General features: G+C 37.3%; 1 protein-coding gene across 1 annotated transcript in view; it reads left to right on the forward strand.

The window, feature by feature from the left end:
* Window positions 1-20,538, forward strand: part of LOC125235039 (Down syndrome cell adhesion molecule-like protein Dscam2) — a 331,791-nt gene that overhangs the window by 254,163 nt on the left and 57,090 nt on the right. The window contains 3 exon segments of the mRNA XM_048141502.1: window positions 6,026-6,210; window positions 6,997-7,269; window positions 9,757-9,858. Coding sequence (XP_047997459.1) covers window positions 6,026-6,210; window positions 6,997-7,269; window positions 9,757-9,858 — 560 coding nt within the window.

Genomic DNA, 20,538 nt, shown 5'->3' on the forward strand with positions numbered 1-20,538 from the left:
GTTAAACTTAAAATAATACGACGATACAATACTTTGACAATAAGTGTGTGTCTAATAAGGCCCCTATACAGTTTGCCTCATCTGCATCGCACTGTATTTTCATTATCTCAACAGCAAATGCTAATAATGCTGATTGTAAATCTTACCAATGAGATTCTGCAATTTGCACTTACTTTGTTTTATTTAACTGACTTCAGAAAGATTGAGGCTTTTTATGTTTGAATTTTAAATGTTTTCAGAGTTGGTCTCGTTATCATCAAGTCACATTCCATGATTATCAGATCAGATCAGATTTAGTCCCAAATTGAAATCAGTTCATCATTTGCCACGACATCTTAGCAGATGATTGTTGCAGAGATTACTGTATGATGCGGGTACATCATCTTTGGTGGCTTAGTAATCCAATGGCAGCACGGCACCTTTTGCCATATCGGTTGATTGTTGATCCGGGATGATTATATATGACCCCCATGACCCCCCTCCTGGAGCCTAGGATGGCCATACAAATAGACCACGTGACCCCCCCTGGGCACGAAGCTGGATCCGCGCTTGGGTCATACTAGGCAACTTTTACTATGAAATCAATCTCGAATGGCTGTTTCATGCATTTTGGGTGTCTGACTTCGACTATGACATCTATGGAAAATGTCGTTAAAGGAAAGGCAAAGATATGCTGAAGAGTAAATTGTCTAGGATAGATATAGAACTTCACATACAATCTTACTTGCAAACATAATATATATTTACCAAGACACTTCTCTGTTGCATTTATCTAAGATCTGTTTCATGTAAACTCTATACCTACGCTAAACCTTAATACCTTTGGCAGTGAAGCGACAACTCTAAGTTTGCCCGGCAACTTGCCCATGTTTGGGCAAATACCCCATTGTGCCGACGGCCAGGCGTTGCAATATTTGTCTTCCGGCGGAAACTCAAATACCAACTTTAGCTAAATTTAAAGTTACTGGAACTGTTATCAACAGATAACAAGTTCAACAGGAGTACGTTTATACAGTCATTGCTATAAATAGTGTGCAAATTGGGTCAGAAATATAATGTTTTCCGGTAACGAGGAAAGTGATTAAGACGATATAAATATATTTAAAATTGCAAACGGGACTTAATCGCGTATTACTATGTTTTAAACACTATTCAAGTGGGTAGTCAGGACCAAGTGCGGGTAGTTCGAAAAACTCGTACAGCTAGAAGATGATGTTGATATCAACTTCAGCCAGTCTGCTCCGAGACCACGGGACAATGCCGTCCTTAAAACGTCGGAGGTTAGTGTTTAAAACATAGAGTTAAAAATCGTGAAAGTTTAAATCACGATATAAATAACTAAATAAATGGAGTCTTTAGAATAGTTGCAAGCACCCTGTGTGTAGGAATTTCCTACCGCTAGCTTATAGGTACCTAGGCGGTGCTAAAAAGGCATACGATAAGTCATACGATAAATAATGAAATTGGGAGCTAGAATCACATTCTTCCATATTAGAAAATTTAAAAGCTCCTTTACCCGTAGTTAGCAAATATTTCCATATCCTCATCATGATAATGCCCTAACAGAGTTCTGAAGACGCCACTTTCTGTATGCCACGTTCTGAGGGTAGAGCGTCACGTTCTGAATGTTAGATTGCCACTTTCTGAGTTCGTCAATTCCACTTTCTGAGTTTACAAGAAGAGCTGCGTCACCTTTTAACTTGTACAGATTAGATATTTAATTTATCGTAATATTGTTCCGATTTCTCTGAAGAATGTAACCGGTACTATACTCGTATTGTTTGCAGAAGGTCCTTATTTAATAAACAAATTCATTGAAGACCACAATTCAGAAATTTACGAATGATTGATTACGAAATCACTAAGTTGGTTTCATTCTTACTAATCTGTATCGAAGCTTCGCCATTCACAACTCAACTAAGTACTCAAACTCGAAACAAATTTGGTCCCACGTCTCATAAGAGAACTCGAGTAACTAATTCATCATCATTCGCGCCCTCCAAGACTTCGATTTTATTGCCATCATAAAAAGCAGTTAAATTAAAACTTAGTTACTTAGCAGCGTTTAAATTTGCTGAGCAAATTCAAACCATTGGAACGTCTCCCGAGAGAGACTTCGCAAACGAAATAAACAAATACGGGAGTTTTGCGACGTTGTTCTTAATTAAAATCGGTGATACTGTGTATACCTATTTGTTTACGTTTAGGATATTTTAAGAATTACTTCAAATACTTTCATTTACAGTTTTTTTTTCTTTTTGTAATCTGATTATTGTTACGCATCGCTGCAAAAGTGAATATTACCCACTTATTCCATAAAGTGGGTAATATTTTGCACTTTTGTATGAAACAAGTGTTTCTCCTATTCTATCTGTTCAGATACAACTACATTCACGAATTAGGTAAATCACTTGCTGTAAATTTTCGCAAATAAACTTCTGCACAGGATTTTACTTCGAGTTGTGTGTTATTTGCGTCGAAGTCTCCGACACTATTTATGTCAGCGAATGAGCAACACAAGAACATTGGATATAATTAATTAATTATTGTGTCTTAAAATTTTTATTCGCCCAATATTTAACAAATATTTGGCGAATTTTACTATAGGTACAATTCATAAGTAACAAACATTAGCAAAACAAGTCACATACTTAAAAATCACAAAATTAAAATTCCGATATTCAAAAATTTTACTTTTAAGCTTTTAAATTACATAATACATAGGTACTTTAACGTCTTGAATTTCGTATAAAACTTGCTTCATGCGCTCTCTAACACTTAATTCCATAAAGTAATCAACTGGACGTGATTCTCAGCCGTTATCTATCAGAATACACCATAAAGTTTCATGTCCCACCATTGCAGAGAGGAAATCTTTTAGAATGCAAATGTCTCGCTCATTTCAGCTCCTTTCAAAACTATTTCTAAAAGACTTGGTACCTAACTCGGCATACATAAGCGTGCCTGCTTGCAGTCCTTTCTTTCTCATGATATAGTTATATAAGTTTGACATGGAGATAGTTCTTTGTGCATTTTAACCGACTTCAAAAAAAGGAGGAGGATCTCAATTCGACTGAAATTTTAGCACACAAAATTTAAAATATAATCGGTAACCATACTTAAATAAAATATTTGATACCTTCAACATTTAAATTAAATGCAATTGTTGAAGTAATGTCAAGCAATCAAATCTAAATTACACACAAACATTGTTAAGTAAATTAGTAATAAAACATGTTTTTTATCGCTTGTCTCTAAAATATTGTCTTCGGTTAGCGTGATATAGTTTACAATTAATTCATCCTGACGTTTCGAACCCTTTACAGCGTTCATGGTCAACGGATGACTGAGGAAAGCTACCCACATACAAGAAATATAAATGAAACATAAACAACGCTTGTCTGATATAATATTCTATTAATAGGTATTATTTATTATAATAATTATGTACCGGCGTACGGTGTACGAGACTACGAGTAGGTACAGAATATTTCCAGTGAACTGAGACGCTTGAAGTCGCCGTCAATAGAATTTGTGAACAATGTAAACAAACCTTGTAGTCAAAATGTCTTTAATTGCCATCAGATATCTAACTCATCAGATACTGGCATCAGCTAAATCCATGTGTTATTTAATCAATTCATTTCACATTATGATCACCTTTAAAATAATAAAATTGTGCAAAAATATTGATATTATTTTTCACCACACCAACGGGTAAAGGTTTACTTTGCTATTCGAAAACAGATAGCAAAATTGCATTTTATCCACAAGAGTGCAAAGTAATTTCATACAAATTTTAACTTGTTGTCTTAAGCTAGCTGATAAAATTTACCTATAAATGATCGAATTGAATAAATCGATGGATTTCATTTAGTTTGATGTTTTATAGTCAGTATTTTGTTCGTGTTGGTGTGATGAAAAATTTTGTGTTTCACTCGGTGGCAAAGTTTGTTTAACCTTCGTGCCTTGAAACCCTCGCAACGCTCAAGATTCCACTTTTTGAACCACTCGCTACGCTCGCGGTTCAATATTGGAATCTTTCGCTTGCTCGGGTATCAATATTGGCACGTGCGGTTAAACAACTACTTTGCCCCCTTGTAAAACAAATAACTATTATATAATGGTTTGTTTAACATTGTTGACAATTTCTATTGACAGCGATTTTAGCATATTGTTTTTCCGGGGTGGTTTGGCAAACTTTCCGTATTTGCTCTCTTCATTGTGAATTGACACGTGTGTTGATTTAAATGTTGAGGAAACTCCACCAGACCCTTTAGCACAACTTGCCTTGTCGCGCGCGAGTCCATACTTGAAGTCGCGCTTGATGTATGGACTCGCGCGCGACAAGGCAAGTTGTGCTAAAGGGGCTGATATACATAAGGTCAGCTGTTGTACTTATTTTCTCGCAGATGCGGGAGGTCGAATTGAGTGTAAATACTTACATACATACATACATACAATCACGCCTGTATCCCATAAAGGGGTAGGCAGAACACATGAAACTACTAAAGCTTCAGTGCCACTCTTGGCAAATAAGGGGTTGAAAGAAAACGAAACTGTGACATTGCAGTGACAGGTTGCCAGCCTCTCGCCTACGCCACAATTTAACCCATATCCCACAGTCGCCTTCTACGACACCCACGGGAAGAAAGGGGGTGGTGAAATTCTTAACCCGTCACCACACAGGCCAAAAATAAATACTTACCAGCCAGGCCAGGTGTAAATACTTACTTAGTGAAAATATAGTCTATCACTTTGTTCACATAAACCGTTTCAGTTACGGTTTCTACCGTGTTAAAACCTACCTCAGGCTATCACCCGCTAACAAGTGAGCTCCTTCGAGCAAAATATGTTTAACGATTCGGAGCAGGTAAAGTTACGCCGCGCTCGGGGTCGCAGATTAAGCGCTAGGATCGAAAGTAGTTTATACCGAGTCTCAGTTCCGATTTCGGCATTTATCAACCATCGAACCATGCGAGGCATTTTTCAACGAAGGAACGTACTGTCGGCCAATTTGAATCTTAGGCCTCTGTAGAACATTTTCACAGTCAACGTCAGAGTGACTTCTACGACATAAGGCACGGTGTCAATGGGCGTTTTCGCGAGAAGGATCACCAAAAATATTTTTTCCAAAAATATTTTGTATTTTTTTTGTTTTTCTTACTCAGAATCACGAGCCTTTTCGATCTAGGACAAAAACAAGAGACAAAATATGGTCCCAAAATTTTCTGTTATTTTGCAAACTTTCCACTTTGTAACCGCTGTACAAAGTGTTTGAAAAATGGTAACGAAGTGGAAAAATTTAATTTGGGACGCATTTTGCTAGTAAGATGGAAAGGACTCGTGATTCTTAGTAGGAAAAACATTAAATTTCCCTATTTTAGAAAACAAGTTTTTGAATTGTGTTTCTCGAAAATGCCCCCATAAGACAGATTTCTAGAGCGACCTAGAATTCAAAATTAACCGTACTTACAGTGTATAGACATAAGGAAAACTTAATAAATTGCTGTCGCTGTTATACAAACTGAAAGGACTGTAACAATCACAGAAAGAGTACCTAAACTTTATGATCAAAACCATATTTTTCGTAAAATGTAAGTAGCACTTAATGTTGACCTCGTTCACCATCTCTTATCTAAATAAGTGAATTTTGCAATGTTTTAAAGTTATAGCGCGAAGCCATTTGTCGCCGTCACATTAAAATAAGTACCTACATACTTAGGTACCTAAGTACCTACTTACCTATGTATGTACTTATATTTGTTGTACTAAAATAAACAATCCAAATAGAAAGAGAACTGATTTTGGTTACGATTTACGATACGTATTTAGTCAATCGTTATTGCTCGTGGCATAGCGTAGGTAATTGAATCTCTCTATAGTTTTAGAGAGATACTTCCATACTAGTATTAGTGCCATTGAGGCACTGGAAAATATATCTTTATTTAGGTGCCTATTTGTTTCAATTTACTGTTCACCTGTTAATTTTCGTCTATATCTTAGTCTCTCACTTTTTCCCAAGGTGGTTTCGCGAGCACCGCGAGCAGCTAACGCCGATCGAGCAGACGTCGCTGTGGGGCCGCGCACACCTGCAAGGCGGACTGCTGACCGTCCGCAACGTCCGGCGTGAGGACGCCGGTCGACTCGTGTGTTGGCTTAACAACACAGCCGGCGGCGAGTCCGTGCACTTCTCTCTGGCTGTCACAGGTACTAGAAGCCAAGGATACAGAGCGCGCTCGGCGCCAAGACGTCGGCCGGCTCGTATGCTGGCCAGCTTCGATTAATAACACATAGCAGACGCCGCTGTGGGGCGCGCACCTGCAAGGCAGACTGCTGACCGTGCGTGGCGTTAGGCGTGAGGACTCCGGTCGGCTCGTGTGTTGGCTTAACAAGACTGCTGGCAGCGAGTCCGTGCACTTCTCTCTGTCTGTCACAGGTACGTGAGGCGCGAGAACGCCAGCTTGTGTGCCGGCTAACTAAACAACACTAGTGACGGCGAGCCCTAGCATTTCTCGCTTGCGATCACATAATTGTACTAGCAGCCGGGCTATACAGACCGGGCTGCTAATCGTGACGTGCGTCGCGAGGACGCCGACCGGCTCATATGATGACCAGCTCAAAAAGTCTTGTATTAATTACCTATGTATTTTTAACAAATGCAGTTCAAAGTGTACTTCATTTTTTCTTACTTACTTACTTACTTCACTGGCTCAGCGACCCAAAAAGGATCTTGACCTCCGACACAAGAAATCGCCACTCATTTTTTCTAACATTTGCAAATTTAAGGAATGGTTCTTTTATTAAATATTATTAACCAAAGAAATTAAAAGAAGACCAGCATTATCAGCAACTAAAACGTAAAAAAACTAATTTTCAAAGTGATAAATGCCAGCGTTCAAGCTAAAACAAACATAGAAATTCAATTTCATAACCACCCCATGTTTCAACCCGTGCAAGTGTGCATACTAAGGGAATTCATTTCTCATATTGCAGAACCTATCTCCGTCCGAATAAAGCCAGAAGCATTGCGGGCAAAAATCAACTCGGATATCATTTTCGAATGCAAAGTATCTGGGCATCCAATCGAGAAGCAATACTGGGTGCACAACGCGAAAACGGTTAAGCCTAATGAGAGAGTTCGGCTGTCTGACGACGGTCTTAGGATACATATCAAGGGTACGCAGAAGGAAGACCAGGGCGTCTACCAGTGCTTCGCTTCTAACAGCAGAGACCAAGCGTATGGCGTGGCGGAGTATTTAATAGACGGTGAGTTTATTCATAAGAATTTTTACAGATATTAGACACTATCAGAAACGTAGTACGTGGAAGTTTATAGTATTTTATGCAACAGGCGTTTAAAGGAAGTCAAAAAAGACGAGTGGCGTGGGTAACAATTTGAGGCGAAGCCGAAAATTGTTATTAAGACGCCACGAGTATTTTTTGACTCAGTTAACCACCGTTGCATACAATACTTTTTCTACGACCATGCACTTACTTTTAAATAGTTTTCTAGAATAACTTTCGTGAAATTCGCACTGTTTCTTATAAGTATTTTGACTTATCCTCTGCAATGTTTCTGCACTCACCCTGTCGCTCGCACTCCCCCGCGCCGCCGCCCGCCCCCGGCCGGCGCCCCGCGGCCCGCTATATCCCTTAAAGGCTACCTAACAATGCTTTAAGAGCTATATCGTATGCGTGGGTGCGCGGGGCGCCGGGCGGGGGCGAGCATCTTTTATGTAGGGTTTTAACGATCTATGCACGACACGGTAAATGACGAATAACAACACGGGAGTAGAAAAAATTACTTACCTACTTACCTACGCCATTTGACTTTTATCTTCTAGAAAAACGTGTGTCATTAGCATTCTTTAAGTGTATGAATGCACACAAATTTGCAAAATGTGGGTAGAAAACATGTTGAAAGGAACAAGTTTTCAGCGGCAGTGCTACGTTTCTAACTAGTATATTATATCTATGAAAGATTGCATGAAAAAAATAGTTATTTGTTTTACAAGGGGGCAAAGTAGTTGTTTTACCGCACGTGCCAATATTGATACCCGAGCGAGCGAAACATTACAAAAAGTGGAATCTTGAGCGTTGCGAGGGTTTCAAGGCACGAAGGTTAAACAAACTTTGCCACCGAGTAAAACACAAAGTTTTTCACCACACCAATACGAACAAAATACTGACTATAAGACATCAAACTAAATCAAATCCATCAATCTATTCAATATTTATGATTCAAAATCATCATTTATAGGTAAATTCTACCAACCAGCTTAAGACATCAAGTTAAATTTTGTATGAAATTTCTTTGCACTCTTGTGAATAAAATGCAATTTTGCTATCTGTTTTCGAATAGCAAAGCTTTAGCAGTTGGTGTGGTGAAATAGTACATTACATCAGAGGCCGGGAAAATGAGGATTTCCGGCCAAGTGGGTATATACGGCCGAGCGAGCGTGCGAGCGAGGCCGGATAGGGATACGAGGCCGGGAATCCATTTTCACGCCGAGGCATGTATAGTGCTTTTCTCAAACATACAATGAAATAAAAAAAAAATGCTCTAAAGGACAATATTTTATAAAAAAAAGTTACTTTGCAGGCCTAGGCCTAAAAAATAATATGAAATCCCTTTACAGTCCTCTCGAGTTGTTGCGCCCAAAAAGCGATACTTCCCAGCCCATTTTAAGGAACGTAAAGACAATATTTCATTGCATGTTTGAGAAAAGATATTTTTTGTTATATTTGTGTCTAATGCCAGTTTACAATGACACTTTGATTGAAATAATACCTTCGTCTTCGATTCTATTGCAAAATGTAAGATATGGGTTTGATATTTGTAGATTTTTTTAGTTTTATGTAGGTAATAAAAAACTCTCGAAATGTAAAAATGTGAAAGGATTAACTTCGGAACATTAAAAGTTGAAAACCGCAATAGTTAAAATATAAATCTGAGCTCACAGTTTCAAATCGCTAAGCAAATTCAAAGCGAACCAGAAAGAAACGAAATAGAGGTTCATTTTTCAGATCTGCTATTCACAAAGGAAATGTAAGAACTGCTTACCTCGATTCAACTTGCAAGGAAGCTGTTTTAAAAACGTCACATAGGACAAGATTTAAAATCTTGTGTGAATAGTACGATAAGGGAAGATCGTTCGATTTTTCCAAGTCATGAATTTCCTGCTTTGGTATGAATGTCGCTTGGGTCAGTTTACTAGGCATTTGCTTGTAGTATAGAGGTATATGAGCGTTATTTTAAAAATGTGTAGGTACACTCCTGTCGTCAAACAATTGACTCTTTTGGGCTCATTTTTACGTCGAATCTAACGAAGTCCCATGTATAAAAAATCATTTCTCGGTGCGTCACGTTCATTCAAGAAAATTAATCCATAGAAAGTGACGATTTGGAAAAAATGGGAACACATGTATTATGGCCTGAAAATAAAAATGGTTGTTAGTTAAATGCCCAAAAAGTGAATATTTTGAATACATGAGTATACTTAATGTACACTTTCTCATAAATAGCTGACTGTGTCTCTCAACCATTATATTTGGCCTTACCAATCAAATTCTCATAATAAATCGCCTTAACATGCAGATTGATCTGCGATACGAGGTTGACTCATACGATACCACTTAACTATACAACATTCGTCTCACAACCCTCGAACCGTCACTTGTGTCTGTTTGAATTTAGAACGTCGTAGTGTATTCTAGACTATGTTCTATTTTTGTAAAGGCTTGTATTTGCAGTGTCCGAGCGACCGCGGGCCACCGCCAACCGCTCGCGGCGGGCGCCCTACGCCCGCAGCGCGCAGTCCCACGATGTCGACTGGAACTTCACTGGCACACGAGGTATTTTATTTTCACTTTAAATATTTGTTCAGACGTTCGACGAGGGATAACATTCGATATATTTTTAAGTCGAATATGCAGAATGATTAAGATGCAACAGAAGTGCTCCTTTCTCTGTGCAAAATTTCATGGAGAAATTATGAATGAATTCATTGATAAATTTGCTATGCACTTTTGCAGCTGATAGTAACTACCTACTCGACTGTTTTTCCCTGGTTTTTAAAGCTAGAGAAATGATTTTTAACACAAAAAATGTAGTAAGTATTAAAAACTCACTAATTTAAGGCCCTATTTTAAAACGTAAATTAATTTGAGATTGAGTATTTATTTATTTTTCAATGACAATAGTTTAGATGTCCTGTCGCGCAGACTTTTCTCCCTTCGGCGCTAAAATAGGTATGCGCAGCGGCTACAGGGTCGACAGTAATATTATCATTTAGACAGTATGCGTCAAACTGCATACAACTGAATCTAAAATAAAGCGAAGGTGCATGTAAAAAAATACCACGCCGAAAAAGGGTCTTTTGTTTTCTTTTCATTCCTAACCAACAAGTTAGACGCCTAATGATCGTCTCAAGTGCTATCGAGCCTTCGTATTTCAAATGGATGAAATAGGCAGAGTGCCTGGGAGGTGATTGAAGTAAACACTGTAGTCAGCTGTGGTCCATATGTATAATATCTCCAACCAATCTCTAACAATCCTCAGATACATTGTTATTGTGGTTTATATATTATAGTTAACCTACGTGCTGAGAGGCAATCCCTTATCGAGTTATCGTATGGAGAGGCGTTTTATTTGTATTCAATCACTACTACATTGTCTACGTGATCAACGTGTAGGAATGTCTACTAGCCTATCAAATGGAGTATAGGTACCTAAAATTCACAAATTAAAAACAAACTACCATTTTAGTTCTAGTGTTCTCTTAAATGATAAATAAATGAAATAGTCTGTTTTATGGATATTGACTCGACAGCTGACGGCACGTTATGTCAGGCCGCTTTAATTATGTTGAATAATGAAAATATCGCTATCGGAACCAATCAAAACTTGTCAAATGCTTTCTAAATATATCGACAATAGCGACTAAACAGAGGCTTGCTTATTTAAATCTAGGATAATATTGTAGGTAACTGTTATTTCCCTGATTGTCATTCTATGTATTAAAGTGTCTATGTATTAAAATTTGCTTTCTGTCTTAACCTAAATTTTATTTAAAATGTAAGGTTCAAAAAAGTTATTTTTTTAAATAAAATAAATAAATATTACAGGACATTCTTACACAGATTGACTGAGGCCCACGGTAAGCTCAAGAAGGCTTGTGTTGTGGGTAGATACAATACTTATATACATAGAAAACATCCACGACTCTGGAACAAATATCTGTGCTCATCATACAAATAAATGCCCTTACCGGGATTCGAACCCGGGACGGCGGCGTAGCAAGCAGGATCACTACTGACTGCGCCAGACCGGTCGTCGGTGGTCGGTTGTTTATCATGTAGAAATGTCTGCGAGCGAAACTAAATATTTTTAAATGAAAGGAAATATGGAAAAATTCACACCTCCAACGGGACTCGAGCCTGCGACCTCCTGCTGCGTTTACTGTGTGCTGCCTCCACGGATGCAGTTGGTCAGAGCGGCTGCGCCGGCAATGGAAAATCGTGCCGGAGGTGTGAATATTTCGATTTTTCCTTAAATTTAAAAATATTTAAGATCAGAATATTTAAAGTACAAGTGGATTGCGAATTGATCAATGAATTCATTCATAATTTCTCCATGCACTTTTGCAGCTGATAGTACACTGCACTACTTACTTTTTAAAGTTTGACGTGTCTGTCTGTCTGTCTGTATGTATGTCTGTTTGTCTGTCTGTCTGTGTGTGTGTCTGTCTGTGGCATCGTAGCTCCCGAACGGATGAACCGATTTTGATTTAGTTTTTTTTATCTGAAAGCTGAGTTAGTCGGGAGTGTTCTTAGTCATGTTTCATGAAAATCGGTCTACTGTGTCGCGGTCAGGGGTTTTTTCAAAATTTTAATTTTGTGGTTAGGTTATTTCATTAATTGCCTCGAAAACGTAATAAAATTCTAATTTCTTATTCCTCTCGTGTCCTTGAATTAAAACTAAACCTACACTGTACAAATAGGTAAGTACCTATCCTACTAATTTTGGGGTCGCCTCCATACGAAAATAGTAAACAAAAGGTCCTCATAAAGTTTTCCACTTAAGCCTCGTGTCACAAGTTGATCCAACTACCTACATAAACAATAGTGAAAGTTCTGGCAGAGACCTACGACCCGCCGTGTTTTTGCCAGTTATTTATTAACTTATCTTTGGAAAAAGGAGAACAAATTACAACTGTCATACAATAAACAAAAACTACGTCGGAGCCGCTTTTGAGGCGCCAAGTTTGAGTCTAGAAGTCATTACCGAACATCAATCTTATTCCTCTAATAAAACAATAAGTAAAGATATTACGTACAAGAAAAGAAGATTTATATCGGGAATCATTAGACGGTTAACTTTTTGACCGCAATAGTATTTTATACAATCTTGATATAATACAAAGCTTTTCAGAGACCATGTTTAGGCCACGAAGCTTGCTGAGTGGCCTAATAGTACGGTACGAGAGTGAAAAACTTAATTATATCACTATTGTATACAATACTTTTTCTACGAGTCATCATCTTCATCATCAATGGACGGAAATATCATCATTCATGCAAGTTAAAATTAATGTTAATAGAGTCGTTCACCGTTGTATCAACATCGAATTACCTAGCAACCAATTGTTTGTAATAACCGTCTCTGATTGGCCGATAACGCGACAGATAAAAAAAATGTGTTTCAGATGCAGGAAAATTTGCCAGGTATCGCAAATTAGTATAGAAATTGTATGAAGTTCTATTTTTGAAATAATTACAGTTAACTAAAGTCAGCTATGATGAGCTTATTATAATTGAGTCGAAACTGTCATAGAGTATCCAACAGTGAAAAGTTAGCACTTATAGTTTAGTCTGTGGTGTCCTAATTGACAGATTACAGTCGACAAGTAGAAAAAGTGGTTTTATACTACTTAGTATCGTGTCTTAAATGACAACTTAATACGATACATATAAATCGACTTCTGCCAATCAAAACGATACCTAATACACATTCACGAGACAGACCTGATGTGAACCTTATTACTCATTGAATATCTACATTAAATGTTTAGCTTCTTTATTTTTATCTACATATCAAGCTCTAAGGACCAGGAGCTTATCTTCCATTTCCAAGAAAATTGAATTAGCTGTCAGACGAATCGATATTCCAATAAACGATGCTTCCAGTGTATTTCCATTTCCACTTGATTTCCAATTCCACGAAACACCCACGATACACGTGCAACAAGAAATATTAAATATCAACCTTTTATTTTAACAGCCTTGATAACGCGCACTCGTAAAACGAAATTCGTCGCCATCTTTGATACAGACTAGGAAAAAACGAGCTCGGTTATGACGGGCACGGTTTCTGTAGCACATGTGCCTGTAATTTAGCAACTTTTCCCGACCGCTACCCAGATTCTTCATAAAATATTTAAACGTCCATTTTTAAGCGCGGATTCGCTGCAAGCTATTAGAGTCAGCCCTTCAGCGCAAACAAAGAGCTCCAGCGACGCAAGCACGTTTGCCGCGGGGGCATCCAGCACCCGCACTAAATACTCCTTCGCCAAATTTTCAATTAAGATCTTATCCAGGACCGCATAAGGTTCTATCTTCCTTCGTCGTGTGTATGTATAAGTCGCTTTGTTTTATTACTAATTCGGTCCCGCTATTTGGTGTCACTGCTCTTCAGGGGTTCCATATAAGCAGGGCCGTGGCAAGTCGTGCCGACACATATTCATAACTACACCGCCATAGGGTACTCCCAGTGTGTACTTTTTTCGTTCTTTTGCATTTTCTATTCAGTCAACGTTCTTTACCACCAAGCAGTATTGTTCGACGGTAAACGTATCCAATTTAATTTGTCGTACGACAACAGGCATCGCAATGCATTTAGTTGAACATATAGAAGGATTACATTTAGATCTTTGTAAAAGAGAGAACTACACATACACAAAGAGAACTACACATTCACAAAGGACTTTAATGATCTGTATGCCTAATGATAATAATGCTTCGGCCTACTAGCCAATGTTTAAATAAAAATGTACATGTAACTCTTACACCACTTTAGGGGTTATCTGAGCGATATAATCATAGACAACGATTTGGTATACGAAAATAATATACCTACCACAGACGTAAGCAAAACGTGTCTCCGTTTTAAATTTAGCTTCAATAAGTATAAAAAGCCAATACAATAAACCAGTAACGAATATAAACAGATTTAAAATCCGCAAGGTAAGCACGTAACGTTGAACAAAGTTAAGCCAATGACAGTTCGAACTGTCCTGGTTATATCATGATCTGAACTCCTCCTGACGGCTTTGCGGTACCTAGCCAACGTCACACTCGCTTATGCTAATATCGTTATCAAAGCTAACTTCCGTATTGGCGCGACAGAGCCGAGCCGGTTGCGTGTGGATCGCCATGTAACATCAACGATGGCAAGAACGATTTAATACTGGATTGATAAAGCCCATACAAAAAAGCGTACCCCTGAAATGTATGGGCCTTTTAGGCTTATAACTAGATGGCGTTGTTCGAAGCCTGGAAGTGGCCAATATCATATTTTCCTCAAATATTTTTGAGTGTTTTTATGTTTGATAAGAACAAATGACATATTTCTTTATTTTAAAATTATGATTACCACGTCAATACGCATTTTGAAAAACATAAATTTGTAGGCATAATCAGTGTAGTTAAAGAATGAAGTATGTAAATCCTATACTAAAATAATCCTTGACGATAGTCACTTCGGCTACGGCACGATAGTAATTAGTAACACTGTCGCCAAAATCTGACATGAGTCTATAGAGGGTAATGTGATGTGTAAAGTAAATGACAACTATTTCGGATGGAGTATATGTTGATTGTGTAAAGATAGGTACAGATTAGTTAAAACGCACTAAATATAATACCGGGTGGGGCCTGTAACAAAAGCAAAAAATTAAACTGTAGGCTGTACTCCTTACACAGACCAACATTTGTTCAGCTACTTTTAAAAATAACTTGTATTTTGTTATTTATCACCCTTAAAAGTTTTTCCTAAGAGGTAATGTATTGCGAATTCTGTTAAGTGTAAAGTGTGACTGACAACGTCAATGACAACAATAATGGCGTCCATTGAAGCTAATATTTATTTTGTATGAAAAATAAGAAAATTAAAGACTTCATAATTTTTTAAAAGTTGCTGAAGAAATGTTGGTCAGTTTAAGGAGTACAGCCTACAGTTTAATTTTTTGCTTTTGTTACAGGCCCCACCCGGTATATGAACCTAGTATGTAGTTACAACGCTTTTTCCATAAGACATCTAGTCCGGAGCTATATTGTTTTATATCTTACCAAACTCGAATAAACCAGAAATAGTTTGATCTCGATATTGATAAGAACTACATTTAATAGAAGGATCAGTTATACTGTTTAACGAAGTAAGTACTTGAAAAGGGGTAGGAATAGCACTGCTTTATCCCGCTAGAGCTCAGCGGGTTAATTTTAAAATTCTATACAAAGCTAAAGAACTAGACGTGGGGGTACCATAAAGGGGAAATCATCTATTCTTTTGCTTTATAAGTGCTCGGGGAATATGCGACATTTTATAGTAAACTAGCTTTTGCACGTGGCTTTGCTCGCGTTAAATACTTCCACCCCTCATTTGAGAGAAGTGGGAGGTCAAAAAGAGATAAAAAGTAACCTATGCCACTCTCCATCTCTTCAACTATCTCCACTTAAAAAATCATATCAATTGCTTACTTTTGCCATGAAAGATGGAGAAACAAACAGACACACACACTTTCCCATTTATAATATTTAGTATGGATGGAAGTTTTTGTGCGTGTCTGAATAAAGTTAATATAGAGCTATTAGAGTTAAGGGAATTAAAGTAGGTATTATACTATTTTATTGCTATAATTTGCATTGTTTTATTTATCGTTTTCGTTTTATGTAGCTTTTAAATCATAATTGTTAGTGACATTTTGTATAGCTGGTAGTTAGTTAATTTGAACTCTAATCAAGTTTTTGGTTATATTACCTACTTATTTGTTATTTTATCGAAAAAGATCGTTTTGCAGTATATACCTAATTGTTTTTCCAAAATGGATTACATGCGGAATAAAAGCACATCGTCACATAAGTATTTAAAGTATAATTAGATCATATCTGCAAGATATGATTTGCTTTAAATAAATTTTGTATCATGTTCGATGTTAAAGTGTCTTCGGCGTGCGATGTTAAAGATTAGAACCAAACTAAATCAAAAGTGAAAAAAATCGTTGTATCGAGTAAATTGTTGATAGCTTAGTTGGCAGAGCACTGTGCTAGTTGTCAAGGGTTCAAGTCTCATCGAAGGCAGTAACTTCTTTTTAAGCTAAGTATATAACGAAATTAATTAAATGAGTATATCTTGTGTTACTTCTGTATGACTGAATTAAATTCATTCTGAGATAAGTATTTGACAATGGTGCCGACGAAGGCGCGTACTTAGCCTTGCAAATGTGAGGGGCGGTGCGCCGCAACACATGCTGCTCAGAGTAATGTTTATGTATTCGTTTTGGGATTTAAACTCATGAAACTGACTGCGAATATTTAAACACAAGATCTGTGGCTATGGATCCACTCGAAAATATAACAGGTGTTAATAGCATAGATTAAATATAAGAATATCATACCATCCCATACATTAAAATGCGACCGCCTAAGAACGCGCATACACTACACCACACATAGATGGCGCCACAAAAAATGCCTTGTTGCCATCGATTATTTGTAGATTGGCGTTAAGTGTCACTTTCGAGCCATAAATCTATTTCAAAAGTGACACTTAACGCCATCTACAAGTATAATCGAAAGCTACAAGACATTTTTTGTGGTGTAGTGTATGCGCGTTCTATGGGGTGGTATGATCTTCTTATATTTAATCTATGCTAATAGTTACCATAAAGCTAGGAACATACTACGCGGACGTCCGTCGTAAAACGACCGCGACCGCGACCGAACAGTGTGCACGGAACAAAACATCCAGCCAGATTTCGAACGGACGTCCATGCGCTCAAGGCCACGTCCACGTCCGTCGACCGATAGTTTGCACGGCTATGTGTATTTCCATTGTCCAGATTCCCGTCCGCGGTCGTTTCACGACGGACGTCCGCATAGTATGCTCCTAGCTTAAGGCTTGGCGTGGTGGGGGCTATGTCAAAATTCAATTCACGATTCAAAATGTCACCCACCATCTTTAGTTTTAGGGTTTCAAAGTTGAGTCTTGACTTCAGCTTGTCGTAAAAATAACTCTTGTATTTCTAGTTTTATAAACATGTACAAACATTTTTGCATGGTTTAAACAATACTTAAATTTATACCTATAGATATTAGATACTGACACAAAATCATATAGGTGCTCGTACCTAGGTATCGATGATGAAACTGAGTCTAATCGAAACAGACATTTTTCACTTTTTGGAAAAATCTTAATAATACATAATTATCATTTTGTAGGAATCTTTAAAGCTATTGAGTAATTAATAGATATTTAAATATAATGCATAAAACTAAAAACACTATAGAGTATAGATCTGTATAAGGTCCTAATTTATTAGTTGCAGATATTTTAACACATGATACTTTACATTAAAATAATTAACTTTAAATATAAATTAAGAAATCTTTTCATGTACTTAACTTTTTTGATTTCATTTTCCTAACAAAAAAATTAATTATAATTTCGTCTAAAAAAAATCATCATGTGCATTATCACATGTCACAATAACACTGTCTGTCATGTCAACAATTGTTTGTTGTAAATGTCGTAAAGGTTCGGCGGGTTGTCATTGAAAAGAACAATGAGAATAGCAAATTTCTATAATGTTTACGCAGAGAAAATAGTAAAAAATCTGCATCTAATAAATTAGGACCTTATATATCGGTTTTAAAGAACGAATAATTTCTTACGCAAAACAGAAAAGCTAATTTTGGTTTTATATCAAGTGTCGCCATAAAATAGAAGGCTCTTGACGCAACACGGCTGAATAACAGATAATAGTACATTTCGATACAAGTGCGTAAAAGAGGAAGTTCGAAACGAGTGGCGATAAATTAAAACACGACCGAAGGGAGTGTTTTAAATCGACACGAGTTACGAATTTCCTTTTCGCACGTGTATCGAACGACGTTTTTCAGTACAGATGGCTCTCCGAAAATTCGACCTGACATATAATGAACCACTTCTCGCACTAGTGCGTATAAAAAACACCATCTGTACTGAAAAAGCTTTTTAAATGACGGTAACGGACATCAAGCGACAACTCTCAAATGAAATCTGACAGCAAATGCCTAAAACAATCATCTTCAGTATGCTCCGTCCCATCCGTGGTTCAGTGTGGTGACGGGTTAAGAATTCACCGCTCCCTAGTCGTAAAGTCGACTGTGTGATATTGGTTCAATAGGCTACTAGACATATCGTATTTGGCACAATAAATGATTGTCTTCTGTAGTATTTGACATAAAAACCAATATTTATAAATTTTGGGTAAGTATTAAACGTGTATGACGACTAAGTATTTTCGATTAAAAATATGTGTAATTTTTAATTTACTTTGGCTACCGAAAACGCTGTCAGCGATGTAGTGGCGTCATCGAATTCAAACTTACTTCATGTCAAAACAATTACTGACATAATGAACTTTATGTCTCATACTTAAAAGTCAGAAAATATTGTTTTCCAAATAGAGACCTGATGCACAGATAATTTAGATTAACATGACTGTGTTTGTTTTCGCCTGATTACGTAAAAGTATACTTTAAAAATATTTTTTGCTGGTTTTAGGTCATAATAAAATATGATAATATTTTATTTCGGTTAATTTTTTTTTTTTATATTATGGACTGATCGGCGATTGACCCTAGTCACACCTGATGGGAAGTGAAGACAGAGTCTAAGATGGAGCTCACCGATTCAGTAATAGCCTATTCACTCTACGTTTAAAGAGACTGAGGTCGTATTTCTCTGGGAACACCGATGCTGGGAGCGCATTCCACTCCTTTAATTGGACAGTATACTTAATCATATAAGACAGACTTTAAAAAAGGGTCAAGTAGCCTATTGTGTTGTGGGCGTTGAGCTACCAACCTGTCACTGCAATATCAAAATTTCGTTTACTTTCAACTCCTTAATTACTAAAAGTGACACTAGAAGTTGAATTCACTCCTTTTGGGAATACAGGCGTGAATTTATAGTTATTTGTTATACAAGGGGGCAAAGTTGTATTTTAACGCCGAGTGTGGAATTGAAAAACGAGCAAGTGAAGGGATTCTATAGTTGAACCACGAGCGAAGCGAGTGGTTCGAGAATAGAATCCTGAACTTGCGAGTTTTTTAACTCACGAGAAGTAAAATACAAACAGATGGTGTTTTTTAGTGCGAGAAGTGGTTCATTATATGCCAGGTTGCAGGCTCATCCTGAGTGTAACACAAAACTCGTGTCGATTTCCCCTCACTATAGCGAGGAAACTACAACGCAAAAAATGCGTTTGTCATTGCTTCCAGTAGTTCCACAGGTGGTAAATCATATTTATTACTAAATTCACCTACTTTTATCAATTTTAAAGCAGTTAATTTTACTTTATTCAAGGTTAAATTACTTTACCCACTAGTGGATAAAATGCGTTTTTACCCGCTGGTATTAAAGGACAAAACACGTGTTTCCGAGCTAGTGAGGGAGAAAAATAAATAAATATTATAGGACATTCTTACACAGATTGACTGTGTCCCACCGCAAGCTTTAGAAGGCTTGTGTTGCAGGTACTCAGACAACGATATATATAATATACAAATACTTATACACATAGAAAACATCCACGACTCAGGAACAAATATCTGTGCTCATCACACAAATAAATGCCCTTACGGGATTCGAACCCGGGACCGTGGCGTAGCAGGCAGGGTCACTACGCACTAGGCCAGATCGGTCGTCAAAAATTTATGTATTTTCAGTATTTTAATACCCACGTAAGAGAAAACTGGGTGATTTCAGGAATGGTCTAGATTAAGCATCGGACGGGTGCGCCAGACGGCTCTCTCTGTGAAATATGCAAGCCATTGACCTTCTCTTGACTAACCTCATTCGTTATAGCCTTTTCCGCTGCTAGCTCAGTTATGAGATAATTAGTAGACATTTGTATAAGGAATGTCGCTATGAAGCAAAAGCAAGAGAGAAAGATTCAAATTCAATTCAAATTCAGATTGCTTGAGATTGCGTTCGAGAATCGAGCAAACCTCGTGCTCTCCGTAGTTTAATGTTTTTAAGTTTTATTTAAACATACATACATACAATCACGCCTGTATTCCATAAAGGGGTAGGCAGAGCACACGAAACTACCAAAGCTTCAGTGCCACTCCTGGCAAAGGGGTTGAAAGAAAACGAAACTGTGATGTGTGTTATTTCAACGTATTATTCATTATTGCACTTAAAATAGATTCTTAAAAGGTTAATTATGAATTAAAATATATTGTTATTAAATATAGGTGTAGTATAAGTGT

This window comes from Leguminivora glycinivorella, chromosome 16, assembly GCF_023078275.1.
Source record: "Leguminivora glycinivorella isolate SPB_JAAS2020 chromosome 16, LegGlyc_1.1, whole genome shotgun sequence".
NCBI lineage: Eukaryota > Metazoa > Arthropoda > Insecta > Lepidoptera > Tortricidae > Leguminivora > Leguminivora glycinivorella.